The sequence below is a fragment of the Nannospalax galili genome, unplaced genomic scaffold, assembly GCF_000622305.1.
Source record: "Nannospalax galili isolate Female #2095 unplaced genomic scaffold, S.galili_v1.0 scaffold132, whole genome shotgun sequence".
NCBI lineage: Eukaryota > Metazoa > Chordata > Mammalia > Rodentia > Spalacidae > Nannospalax > Nannospalax galili.
Genome location: NW_008332644.1, coordinates 2,707,681 through 2,720,355, shown reverse-complemented (window position 1 = coordinate 2,720,355; position 12,675 = coordinate 2,707,681). Strand labels below are relative to the sequence as shown.

The window sequence follows — 12,675 nt, the reverse complement described above, 5'->3', positions numbered from 1 at the left end:
TTTTTTTTTGGTCTTTTTGAGACAGGGTCTCCCTGTAGTTCCAGCTGGCCTTGAATTCACATAGATCCGCCTGCCTCTGCCTCCCAATTGCTGAGACTAAAGGCATGCGCCACCATGCCCAGCATTACTATTTTTATGTTAGGTGTATGAACGTATTGCCGGCATGTATGTTAAGTGCACCCATGTCATACAATGCCCATGGAGGCCAGAAGGGGGGCATTGGATCCCCTGGAAGTGGAGTTAATGGAAGGTTGTTAGCCGCCAAGTGGGTGCTGGAAACCAAACCCGGGTTCTCTGCAAGAGCAGCCAGTGCTAAGCCATCTCTCCAGACCCTATCTATATATTCTTAAGAAATAGTAATCAGTATCAAATTGCTAATGGTAGTTAGACTCCACTGAGTACATTAAAAGTGATGTGATAATTTAGCATTGAATATATTTATAATATGTGAGAAACATGATAAAGTGTTGCATATTCATTTTTAAATTATGTAAAAGGATAGAGATTTTGGAAAATTCTTAAAAGAATATAAAACAAAACAAATTGACAACCTCTATGTTAAAGGGTTCCAGTAGTAATGAAGGAAGGGAGGGGATGAAATGAAATAAAATTCTAACAAGATTCTAAAGCTAGTAGAAGCTTTTGGAACTAACCTTGTGGGCAACAGAGAACTGAGGTTGACAGATTTTATCTAGAGGAGGCTGCAGACTTTCATTTTCTTGAAAAATACCCTTAGGGTACAGGGGCCTGGGTCAGGTTTTTCTACTCTTGTGAATGAAGGAAGAACTAGAAACCAGAATCTTCCAGAAAGGCAATCTTATCATCTTCAAAGTCTCACTGTCTTACACCATCTATGTTGATTCTTTTGTTGATGATGAAACAAATCATAAAACACCAAGAGATACCATGGCCAACTACAGGGTGACATTCACCTGTGTGCTCAATTAAAAGCAAACACGCTACCTGACTAGCTAGCTGCTGTTTTGTGCTCAGCTCTCCAAATGATGTCTCAGGGGAGAGAAGGCTAGTTTGCTTTTACTGTTTTAATCAAGGCAGAAATGAAGAGCCAGGGATGATAACAATCATAATCATCCTTTCCCTGGCTATCGAAAGGTGTGGCCAGATACCTTAATCCAACCACTGGCCTCAATCTCACAACAGATCTGCATGCCTCTGCCTCTGGAATACTGAGATTAAAGGCATGCACCACCATACCCTATTTTAAACATTTTTAAATTTATTCCTTGACAGTTCACCTATGTATATAATTTATTTTTATCACGTTGACCCCTATTGCCTGTCTTGTCCCCCTTCTACTCCTTCTGAGACCCTTCTTCCCAATAAGCCCCCTACACACACACACACCTCCTTTCATGCTGGTTTGGGGTTGTTTGTGTGTTGTTTCGTGACCCACTGAGTTTAATTAGGGTTGCTTGCATGGGTGTGGGTATAATAGTCAGGGTTCACTAAAGGAACAGAACTGATAGAACAGATTTATTAGATTGGCTTACACGCTATGGTCTGGGCACTCCAACAATGGCTGCACCACACTGGAGAGGCCGAGAATCACAGTTGCTCAATGAGACTGGATGCCTCAGCAGTCCCAATCTGACAGAAGGCCTGGAGAATTCCTGGAGAGCTGCTGGTCTTCAGTCTACACTGACATCTGAAGTTGGTTCTAATACTGGCGAAGAAATACCTCAGCAACAGGAGGGATAAATTTGCCAGTTAGAGTGAAAGCAAGCAGGCAAAAGGCAGTTTCCTGCTTCTATGTCCTGTCTTCCTAGGAGCCATAGGAAGGTGCCGCCACGTTTAAAGTCTTCCTGCTTCAAATAATCTGATCAGGAAAATCCCTCACAGGAGTGCTCAGCAGCTTGTATTTCGGTGGATTCCAGATCCAGTCAAAATCACAACAGGCGTGAATTTATTTACTAGAACACAGACAATTTACCAGAAATGCAACTTTCAAATAAAGGGTTAACTGTAGCTCCCTCTTTAAGATGAGCAGCTGATTTTGGCAGAGACCTGGGCATGACCTTACTTGGTAATATTTAGAATCTCATTTATTTATAAGGTTTTATTTTTAATTATGTGTATATGTATATATCTATGGGGGTACACATGAGTATGGGTACCTACTGAGGACAAAGGAGGGGATTAAAACCCCTGGAACTGGAATCACAGGCAACTGTGAGCTGTTTAATGTGGATACTGGAAACCAAACTCCTGCAAGAACAGTGTGTGCTCTTAACCTCTGAGCCATCTCTCCAGCCCCTACTCATAATCTCTTAATTCAACCTGTTGAACCAGTTAAACTCCAGGTGGGGATTTTCCAAAATACTGTCAATGCCAAAACATTTCTCTTTTTAAAGGTGAATCAACTGAGTCTGTAAGATCTTAAATCCATAATTTACATTCTTCCAGCTAACTCCCAATGAACCAAGACCCTACATCAAATGATCACACTGCCATCTGAACAGGAGGAGCCTTAACTAACACCTAGATATCTCCTGTGCCCCAAGCAAGTATTTAATCAATTTCAAATCTCATTTATAAAATAATATCTCTTTGTTCTGATGTATGACACTGTTCTCTTATCAAAAATCTTGGAAGTAAACAGCTGTGCTTAAAGTATATATGCACATGTGTGTGTACATGTGTGTGTACACCCACTTCCTCCTTGTCTTCACTAAGCCCTGACTCTTTAACCCAACAAGCAGTCATCATGTCTGATCAATCACTAAATACAAGGGCTTTATGGAAGACTCCTTTCCTTGATCCCTTCTCACCAAGAGCACACAACCAAACGCTTCAAAACGAGTAAGTAAAACTGAATTCTGACTTCATAAAATTAAGGCTATGCTTTTCTCCTAATCAAAATCCCCAAATAGCTCAGAAAAAAGTCCCCATGTTCATGTTTGACTCCACTCTGCTCAGTATTTTTATTAATCAATCGGATAAAACTAATAATGGTATGGTAACCAATGTTTATGGCACAAAATAAAGATGCTATCTGGATTTTAAAACATCATATGAAGATAGACTTTAATAAGCTTAAGAAGACAGATAAATGATCATGAAATACAACCAGTTTACACTTTTAAAAAATAATAAACAGTTCTATGCCCACCGTGTGCAGAAGCACATGGTAAAATGAGTGGCATTCTATTGCTATTCAGTGTGGGTCTCTACTTCAGGAGCTGGGCTGGAAGGAGGGACTACAGACTAATACAGTTTTAACAGCCTAAAAACAAAGGTAAGTTCTGTGACAGTGTCAGTCACTTTGCACGTACAGGCTGTTGTGTAAGTGCCCGTGGGGAAGAATTAGGAGCCAAAGGCTTCAGGACAGAATGTACTGACCAGTGAACTTTTCCTTTCTAAAACAGTTCACTCCCCACTAACATTTAACCCTATAATCAAACTCGGATCACAGGGTCCCAGGAAAGTACAACACAAATGAACAGCAAAGTTAACTGTCAGACCTCACAAAGATACCGAACACAAAGACCTGATGTCAATGAAAGGATAAAAGAATTTGGCGGTGAAGTTCTGTAAGAACAGCCTAACTGGGGCCTAAGGAGAATGATATTAAAGACTAAGAAAGGTTGGAAGGAGTCCTATCAAGGGAGTGGGGGTTGGTAACTAGGGCAAATAACAAGACAGATAGGGTTCCCTCACTGATAAAATGCCACTAAAGTCAAGCAAAGATTCTGTTATTATAGATCACGGAATTTTTTTCAGGAAAATGACGCTCTTCTCATAAACTTTACTCATTCTAAAATGAACACTTTGAACAAAATTACCATATTTTTATAATTGATACTGTTTTTTTTTTCAAAATAAAGTTCTGATCAACATTTTTTCCCACTACCAATGATGGCATTTTGAATTTGGTTCAAATGGTAAACTTGCTTTGAGTGGCTTTCACTCAGGACCAGCTGTTTTCAGGCAATGAGTCCCTGCTAACGGTCTAGCTCAGCTTGTGGTCAAACTGCAGTTATAAGGGTGGTGAGATGACTCAAAACCACTTAGAAATGACACAAGAAAATGGGGTCTGGCAAAGTGCTTCACCAGGCCCCTGCCAGCTATGCTCAGAGATACTGTACTGGTGATACTGCTACAAAGGTCGAGTTCAGAAGGAGGTACCTGGCTCCATCCTCCCCGAGCTCTGTGCTGGTAGGTACCGTGGGATCTCTTCTAAGCTGGCTGGAGACCCTGCATTTTCTGGGTGATGTGGACTTGAGGGCCTGCACCGCACTTAAAGGCTTGGGGTGCCTGGGATGGAAAATGACTGGGCTTACTTAGGATTTTCAGGCCCAGGTATCCGAACAGGCAAAATATAGGGTAATGAGCCCACCTTACTCAAACCCTGGACAAGCCAAGAGGGAGGACTTAGCCTAGATTTTTCCCTCTGTTTTCTTAGAGCCTCCTTGTCAACTGCATTTAGATGGCTTCCAAAATGCTGGGTGGGAGAAGAAGGATTGTTCTGCCATCGACAGGTGGTGACCCAAGATTCACCATCAACATTCACAAGTGCATCCATGGAGTGGGCTTCAGGAAGCATGACCCTCCGGCATTTAAAGAAATACAGCAACCTGCCATACGGGAGATGGGGATTCCAAGTACACACACTGACACAAGGCTCAACAAAACTGTGTGGGCCAAAAGAATAAGTAATGTTCTATATCTTTCATGTAATTATTATTTTAATTTTATGTGTATGACTGTATTGACCGCATGTGTGTTAAGAGCACCCATGTTGTGCAATGCCTGCAGAGGAGAGAAGAGGGCGTCAGATCCCCTGGAACTGGAGTTAGGATGGTTGTTAGCCACAATGTGGGTGCTGGGAATTCAACCCGAGTCCTCTGCAAGAGCAGTCAGTGCTCTTACCACTAAGTCAACTTTCCACACCTTTTTTTTTTTTTTTTCTTTTTTGAGATAGAGTTTCACCATGCAGCCCTGGCTGGCCTGGAACTTCAAGAGCCCCACCTGCCTCTGGCTCTGGAAGCTGGGTCACCAGACTGGTTTTGTCTTTATTATTTTTTATGCTTGTGAGTGCAGTGGTCACAAAGGCCAGATGTCAGATCCCCTGGAGTTGGAGTTACAGTCAGTTGTGAGCTGTACCACATGACTTCTTGGAACAAAACTCCAGTCCTCTACAGGAACAGTACTTGCCCTGCTGAGCCATCCCTCCAGCCTCCAAAATTGTTCATATATTATGAGAACATCTGTCCAGGAGACACAGAGAACGAGAGTCACCAGCAAACTCTCCCCCTTGGTAACCAATACCCGCTGCCATGTACTACTGTCAGCACGGATTAGAACTGACTGCTAAGCACTGAAGCTAGAAAGCTGAAGAAAACAATAAACTAAAAGGAGTGCAGAACTAGATCCAGCTAGAAATGATGCTGTCATTCCCCCAATACAGCAGAAAGTTTTCATAAAGTTGCCCCCAAAGTTGATGCTCTGCCTTAAATAGAGCAAGTTTCCGTAACTAGAAATATTCAAACAGATTAGATGCAAACCCAGGAGTACAGACATTACACTTCACAAATACCATGTTTCCCAATACCTCTCAAGTGGTTATTAGCATCTTTTAGAAACAGAGTATTTTATGATTAAGATATTTTTTCATCAATTTTCTGTTGCTGTAACAAATACCTGAGGTAAATCAACTTAAAAAGGGGAAAGGTTTGTTTCAGTTCATGGTTTCACAGGTTTTAGTACATGACCACTTAGCCCTGTTTCTTGGGCCTGTTCATGGTGAAGGTAATCTCACAGTGGCTGGGAAATGGAAAAGAAGTTCCAGTGCCCAACACCTCCTTCCAGGGCACCACTCTAATTGCCTAACTTTTTCCCACTAGAATCTCCCTCCAAAAGGTTTCATCACCTCCCAATAACAAGCTAAGATGCCAGTCTTTAACATGTGGGCCTCAGGGAACATTCCAGATTCAAACTACAGCAGAGACACACATTTTAAATTTTTTATTTATTTTTATGTGTATGAGTGTTTGCCTGCATGTATGTAAGAGCACCCATGTTGTTCAGTGCCCATGGAGGTCATAAGAGGAAGTCAGATCCCCTGAAACTGGAGTTATGGATGATCGTTAGCTACCATGTGGGTGCTAGGAACTGAATCTGGGTCCTCTGCAAGAGCAACCAGTGTTCTTAATCTCTCCAGTCCTCAACACACACTATTTTTAAGACCTTATGCATATGTAATAGACTACATTATGATTGAAATATAGCTTCTATACATTCTAGGAAACAAAAAAAATCATGTGACTTGCTTTATTACAAAGTTTGCTTTGCTTCTTTTCAGTAGTCAGTACTGAGCCTGAACTATTTCTGACGTATTTCTGACCTAGGACAGGGGCCCCCTCTTTGGAGCCTGTAACTAATCACCTTCCTCCTGCCTTAGCCCAGGTCCTTCCTCATGATTACTTAGCCATTTATCCATTTACTTGTTCAAATATTTACTGAGTATTGTGTTTCAAGCACTGTGTGTGTGTGTGTGTGTGTGTGTGTGTGAGTTGGTTTGTTTTTGTTTTGAGACAGGGTCTCACAATGTAGCCCCGGCTGGCCTGGAACTCACAGATATCCACCTGCCTCTACCTCTTAAGTGCTGGGATTAAAGGTATGTGCCACCAGGTCCAGCATTATACATATTTTTGATGGTGCTGAGAAAAGAACACGCACATACTAGGCTAACACTCTACCACTGAGCTACATTCCCAGTCTCCTAGGATATTATGGCTAAGAAAAAGTATTAAAACAGCTATTTTTAGAGTGAAAGGTAAATCCCATCCTATTTTGAAGCTGGTGTGTACTAGAAAGGGAAGGAATTAACTGGGAAGAGACAGGCGGGCTGGGAAGGCACACGGATGGAAGTTATTTGGGTGGTCAAGACAGGCCTCGCTGAGGTGGTAACATTTCAAAGGCTTCACAGAGGATGTGATTAAAAAAAAAAAAAAAGTTAGTGCTGTAGAATTACATGCACCATGGACCTAATTAATTGGCCAGCCACTACTCTAACCCTGTCCTTGCTGGAGTCGCCATTGCCTCACCCCTACACCCAGTCAGCTTTTATCACCCGCACAATCTCAAGGAAGGTAAAAGACAAGCAGAGGCCCAGCTCAAACATCTCCTGACTTTCCTTGAACATCTGGCCACAGTCATCCCCATGAAATATAACTTAGTTCTAAGTTTGAGATTCCCAAGCATCAAAATACACAGTACTATAGAAAAACTTCTCAGTAATCGTCTTATTTTCCTAATTTCAAAAGACAGTTTTCACTTCCCCAATTTCTGTCTCCTAGAGATGACCCTTCTTCCAGTACAAGATCACCTGACTTTTTGCAGAACAGCTTTGACGCAAAAGGCAGCCTCCTTTAGCGTACAGCTTTTGGTGCTGGGGAAGGACCAGAGAGATATTAAGGCTGGCTCCATCCACAGTGTGAGTTCATATCCTCTGTGAGTGAATGTAGCTGACAGACTTGCACTGGTGACTGTTAACAATATACTAGGGAGTGTTTGGCTCAGTGGTATTGCCTAGCATGCACAAGGCCACCCCTGAAGACTGCCCCAAACAACAACAGAAAAAAAAAAAAAAACAGTAAAAATAAGTAACACATATAAATAAACTTTTAAATATAGCTTTTAGGGCTTATGTCAGGAAGGATAGAGCCCTTTTCATTAAGACTAAATATATTTCAAAAGCGTCACCAACTTAACTCCTAGAAAAAGAGAGTTGTAAAGATATCTAGAAAACAATGGGCTATGAGAAGTTCCAACAAGGCCCATGTGCTTGGGGTCTACTTGTTCCCCAGTCTCAACCAACATACAACCAAGTGTTTGGCTTGTTTCCAAGGTGCTGCTATGGTCCAGTGAAGGCCACTGGGAATTATTTCGCCAGGACTACTAAGCACTGGCTGCCTGCTCTGTCTTCCTACGAGGACTGCTGACAGGAGCTCTTGCCAGCCAGCAAAACTGAAGCATCAAACCTTGGAACCTGAGGACTCAAAAGGGCTTTGGGCTTTTCCCATAGAGCAGAACCAGAGACAGTAGCCAACCTATAGAATCAGCTACATTTCCCACCCACGTTCCTTGTATTTAAGCAGGTGGCACAGAGACAGGGGGAGGGGGAGCAGAAAATATAGGCCCTCAACAGCTGCTTATGTAACTCACAGGAAACCCGATGTGACAAGTGGAGGGGAGGAAGTAGTTCCAGGAAATGAACTCCAAGATGCCTTCCTGGGATGGGATGGTGCTGTTGGTTGCCTGTTCCTGCTTAGAATCCTGCCCTAGGCATCTGTTCTAGTTTGTTTCTCCATTGCTGTGACAAAATACTCTGACCAATACCAACCTGGGGAGGAAAGGGTTTATTTGTCTTACATTTCCTGGGTCACAGTTCATTAGCGAGCCCAAGGTAGGAACTCAGGGCAGGAACCTAGAGGCAGGATCTGGAGCACAGCCATGGAGGAGCTCTGCTTACTGGCTTGCTCCCCTGTCCCATGCTCAGCCTGCTTTCTTATACAACACAGGACAACCTACCTGACCAGGGGTGGCAGAACCCATACTGAGCTGGGCCCTCCCACATTACTCAAAAATCAAGAAAATACCCCACAGACATGGCCACAGGCCAGTCCAATGGAGGCAGTTCTCCAATTGAGGCTCCCTCTACCCAGGTGTATTAAGTTGACAACTAAAGCCGTCCAACACAATATCCAGTAAACAACTACCAGGTCTCCTGGGCTGTTCCTGTAGATGTTCACTGTCCAGTGCACACCTAAATTCCCTCTCCAAAATGTCACATTTGAGTGTTAAATTAGAAATTAAATTAGTGACTGGGTTTCTAGAAGGGTTTTGGTAGTTGACCTATATGTTGGACTACACATCTCTGCAAATCGACCCCTGGCTAGGCTAAAGCATATTCCCATGTAAGCAGAGTCTGGAGAGGAAGGAGACCATCATGGTAAGAGCACAAAAGAACAAAACTCCCTAAGTTTCTATCTCAAGCCCCTCACACTTAACAGTAGTGAGACTGGACAAACTGTAACATCTCCGATTTGAAATAACCATAAATGTGAGAGTAATTGCTGAGGACTTGTGAACTGGCATCTCTGTAAAGTGTTTAGATGGTGCTTGGCAACAGATTAAGATACTTTATGAATGTTGTTCACTAAATAAAAATATGCATTTTTACACCCAACATATAATTTCTTTTTTAAAATATTTTATTTTTTTAATATTTTGTATTTTTATTTTTTTAATATTTTATTTATTTTTATGTGTATGCATGTATTGCCTGCATGTAGGTAAGTGTACCCATGTCATGCAATGCCCAAGGAGAACAGAAGAGGCTCTTGGATCCCCTGGAACTGGAGTTACAGACAGTTGTTAGCTGCTATGTGGGTGCTGGGATTCGAACCCGGGTCTTCTGCAGGAACAGTCAGTGTTCTTAACCGCTAAGCCATCTCTCCAGCCCCCCAACATATAATTTCTATAGAAGAATGTCAAGGCAGGAGAGGAAAGCCCTCTCCAGACTCTATATTCTCTCTCACGAATGCCTTGCTAGTAAAACTTCTGCATCTGATCTTTGATGACACCAGTTGGGGAAAGGATGATACCGGAGGGCAGGAATGGAACACCCACTGCCACAGTCTTAGTTCCAGATGATTACTATAAACTACAATACAAATTTACATACTGAAACCATCTCAAGAAACATAAAGAGGCAAAACCAAGTGCCCTGGTTTCAGTCACCAGGCAGAGGCTGAAACATCGAATGCCTCCTGCAGCTGTTTTAATGCACTAACTAGAAGAGAACCTTTGCTTTCTCAGGTGCTCTACAACTGTACCTGCACATTCAAGCATGGGATTTGGTACTTTAAAAGCATCAAAAATATGCAGATAAGATGCATTCAAAGGGGGCTGGAGAGATTCTCAGCTGTTAAGAGCACTTGCCGTCTTGCAGAGAACACGGGCTCAGTTTCCAGCACCTACATGGTGACTAACAACTATCCTTAACTCCAGGTCCAGGGGACCCAATGCCCTCTTCTGGCCTCCTCAGGCATCGCATGGCATGGGTGCACTTACATACAAGCAGGCAAAGTACACATACATATACAAAATTTAATACATTCAAAGCAATCAGTTTAAGATGAAAAATCTCAAACAGAAGTATCACATTAAAATTTCATGGGGTAAATTATAAAGAAATGTTCTTAATTCCTCAGAGAGACACCTCTCCACCACAAAGCAGGTACTCAGGACAGTCATCATGTGTTAAGTGGGCTCCCCATACCATCTCCACAGAATACAATTATTACCTACATCTGGATAGTGGACTTTTGGGGTTTTTTGAGAAGCATAAGAATTCTGCCTTTGAGGTCTTTTATACCTTCAAACAAGATTTTAATTCCCTACCAAGACAATAAAATTCCAACCAGACATGACGGCCTGTCCCTGTAATCACAGCAGTTGGCAGGCTGAGGCCTGGGCTATATAGGGAGATCCTGTCTTTAAAACATGGGGACTATGGCTGGATGGAGCACTTGCCTAGCATGCATGAGAGGCCCTGGGCTCAATCTCCAGCACCTAAGCAAAAGAATAAAAATTTAATTAGTTGATTTAAAAATTCAGGAATGCAGCTCACTGGGAGAGTACTTGCCTAGCATATGCAACCTCTGATCTGAAGCAGCCCTGTAGGATACATACAAGGCACAGTACCATGTTGAGGGCCTAGGAGACACAAGCACAGAAACAAGGGAATGCTAAATAATTGTGTCAAGAAACACGATTTCAGGATTACAAAAGTTGGCAGTGATGTGTTAAGGTGAGCACACATTTATTTTTAAGTAGATAGCAGTCTCTGATTCACTTTTCTATTGTGCTAGCTCTTAGGTGAGTCACCACACAGAGGGTTTGATTTTACTGCCTTTTTTGTTTTGTAAGGTTTGTTTGTTTTGTTTTGATTTTTGGTTTTGGTTTTTTGAGACAGGGTCTCCCTGTAGCCCCAGCAGGCCTGCAATTCATAGGGGACTGCCTGCTTCTGCCTCCTAGGTGCTGGAGTTAAAGGCATGTGTCACAATAAACCAAGGTTTTAAAATTCTAAATTCTAACCAAATGGATAGAATGTAAGTGGGAGAGGCACTTTTCAAAAACATTAACTACCCAGGAAGAGGGAATATTTCTAAGGAAGAAATCTTTGCTCTATTTTAGAATTTGGAGCAAGGAGGAATTTTTCCACCAACGTTTCTTTCAAAAGAACATAGCCTTTCCTTCAACGTTTTATTTTTAGCAATTAACTTTTTAATGGGAAAAAGATGTCATTTCTAGCACTACTCATCTCAGCTACTAAGGAGTTTCACAACTCTCTAGAACAGGACTGAAATAGACAGGGGCTTACCATTACCACTGACACTATTAATGCAAAATCCTCTCAAAACCGTGAAACTGAGAACAGGGAGCTAACAACCCCTAAGCACACCCTACACACCAGAATTCCACTCCCTCACCTCAGAATGAGCTCGGTGGAGCTGGAAGGGATGCGCGCGTCACAGGATATCACAGTTCAACCTCAGCAGCCGCTGGTGGACCAGGACTGAGGACACCGGCTTCCACCCACAGAGCTCCTGGGCTTCAGCTCAGCCCACCTAACACCGAGCAGTCCAAGCGGTTTGCTTCTGCATCCAGAGGCCCGCGCTTCGTTTGCAAAAGCAGACACCCTCCAGCTGCGAGCTGGCTGTTTCCCAGTGACAGGTCCTTGCCACGCTCCTGTCGCTCTCGCTGCCCTCCTCCTCTGCCGCGGTCACCCCGCACCCCGACCCAGGAGCGTGAGCCGCCCGATGGACCCACTGCCCTGGGCGGCCGGGACGCGTGTGGACACGCACAAAGGTCACTCCCCGGGGCGCCACCCGAGCGAGAAGCGGCGGGAATCAGCGTCCCAGACGGGGTGCGGGAGAGGCCAAGGAGCAGGTCGGGCCGGGGAGCCGCTGTCTCCAGCTCCCGGGGAGCCCCTGTCTCCGGGTCCCGGGAACCCCTGTCTCCGGATCCCAGGGAGCCCCTGTCTCCAGGCCCCCGCGCCCAGCACCCACCCCGGCGCACCGCAGACCAGGCTAGCGGCGGACAGCGGTTCCGGCACGGTGCGCGCCCCCAGCGCACCCGGGGCGTCGGCAGCGGCGGCTCCTACCTGCACTAGCAGCCCGAGCAGCAGCGCCGCCGCCCTCGCCAGCCCGCAGCTCATGGCTCCGTGAGTCCTCCCGAAAGCCCGGCCGCACCGCAGGCTCGGCCGCACCGCAGGCTCGGCCGCGTCCCCGCGCCCTGGGCCGCCGGACTCCAGCAGCCAGCCGGGCACGCGGGGCCACCGGGCGGGACTCGGGGACGCGCCGCCCTAGCCGCGCTCCGCCCTCGCCGCGCGCTCCCGGGCTCTGAGCGCTGCGGGATGGGGGCTGAGCGCCGGGAGAACCGCGTGCCGGGGTGCGCCTGGCGCGGGGGGCGGGGTGGCAGACCCTGCGGGTGGAGGAAAGCTGCAGGGTGTCTCTCTTCCGCAGGGGACTGCTACGTCGCTCCTTAGTTCCAGGAAGGTTTTGAAAGGGCACAATGTTGCGGGGAGGGAAGGACAAAAAGGCGGTTACTCTGGGTCTTCCTGAAGTTTCCCCATTGCACTCTCCC

General features: G+C 44.9%; 1 protein-coding gene across 1 annotated transcript in view; it reads right to left on the bottom strand.

Moving 5' to 3' along the window:
* Vopp1 (VOPP1 WW domain binding protein) overlaps nucleotides 1–12,364 on the bottom strand; it is a 119,363-nt gene extending 106,999 nt beyond the window's left edge. Inside the window, exon 1 of the mRNA XM_008827549.3 lies at nucleotides 12,194–12,364. Coding sequence (XP_008825771.1) covers nucleotides 12,194–12,247 — 54 coding nt within the window. The 5' untranslated portion in view covers nucleotides 12,248–12,364. The remainder of the gene's footprint in view (nucleotides 1–12,193) is intronic.
* Between the last annotated feature and the right edge of the window lie 311 nt (nucleotides 12,365–12,675).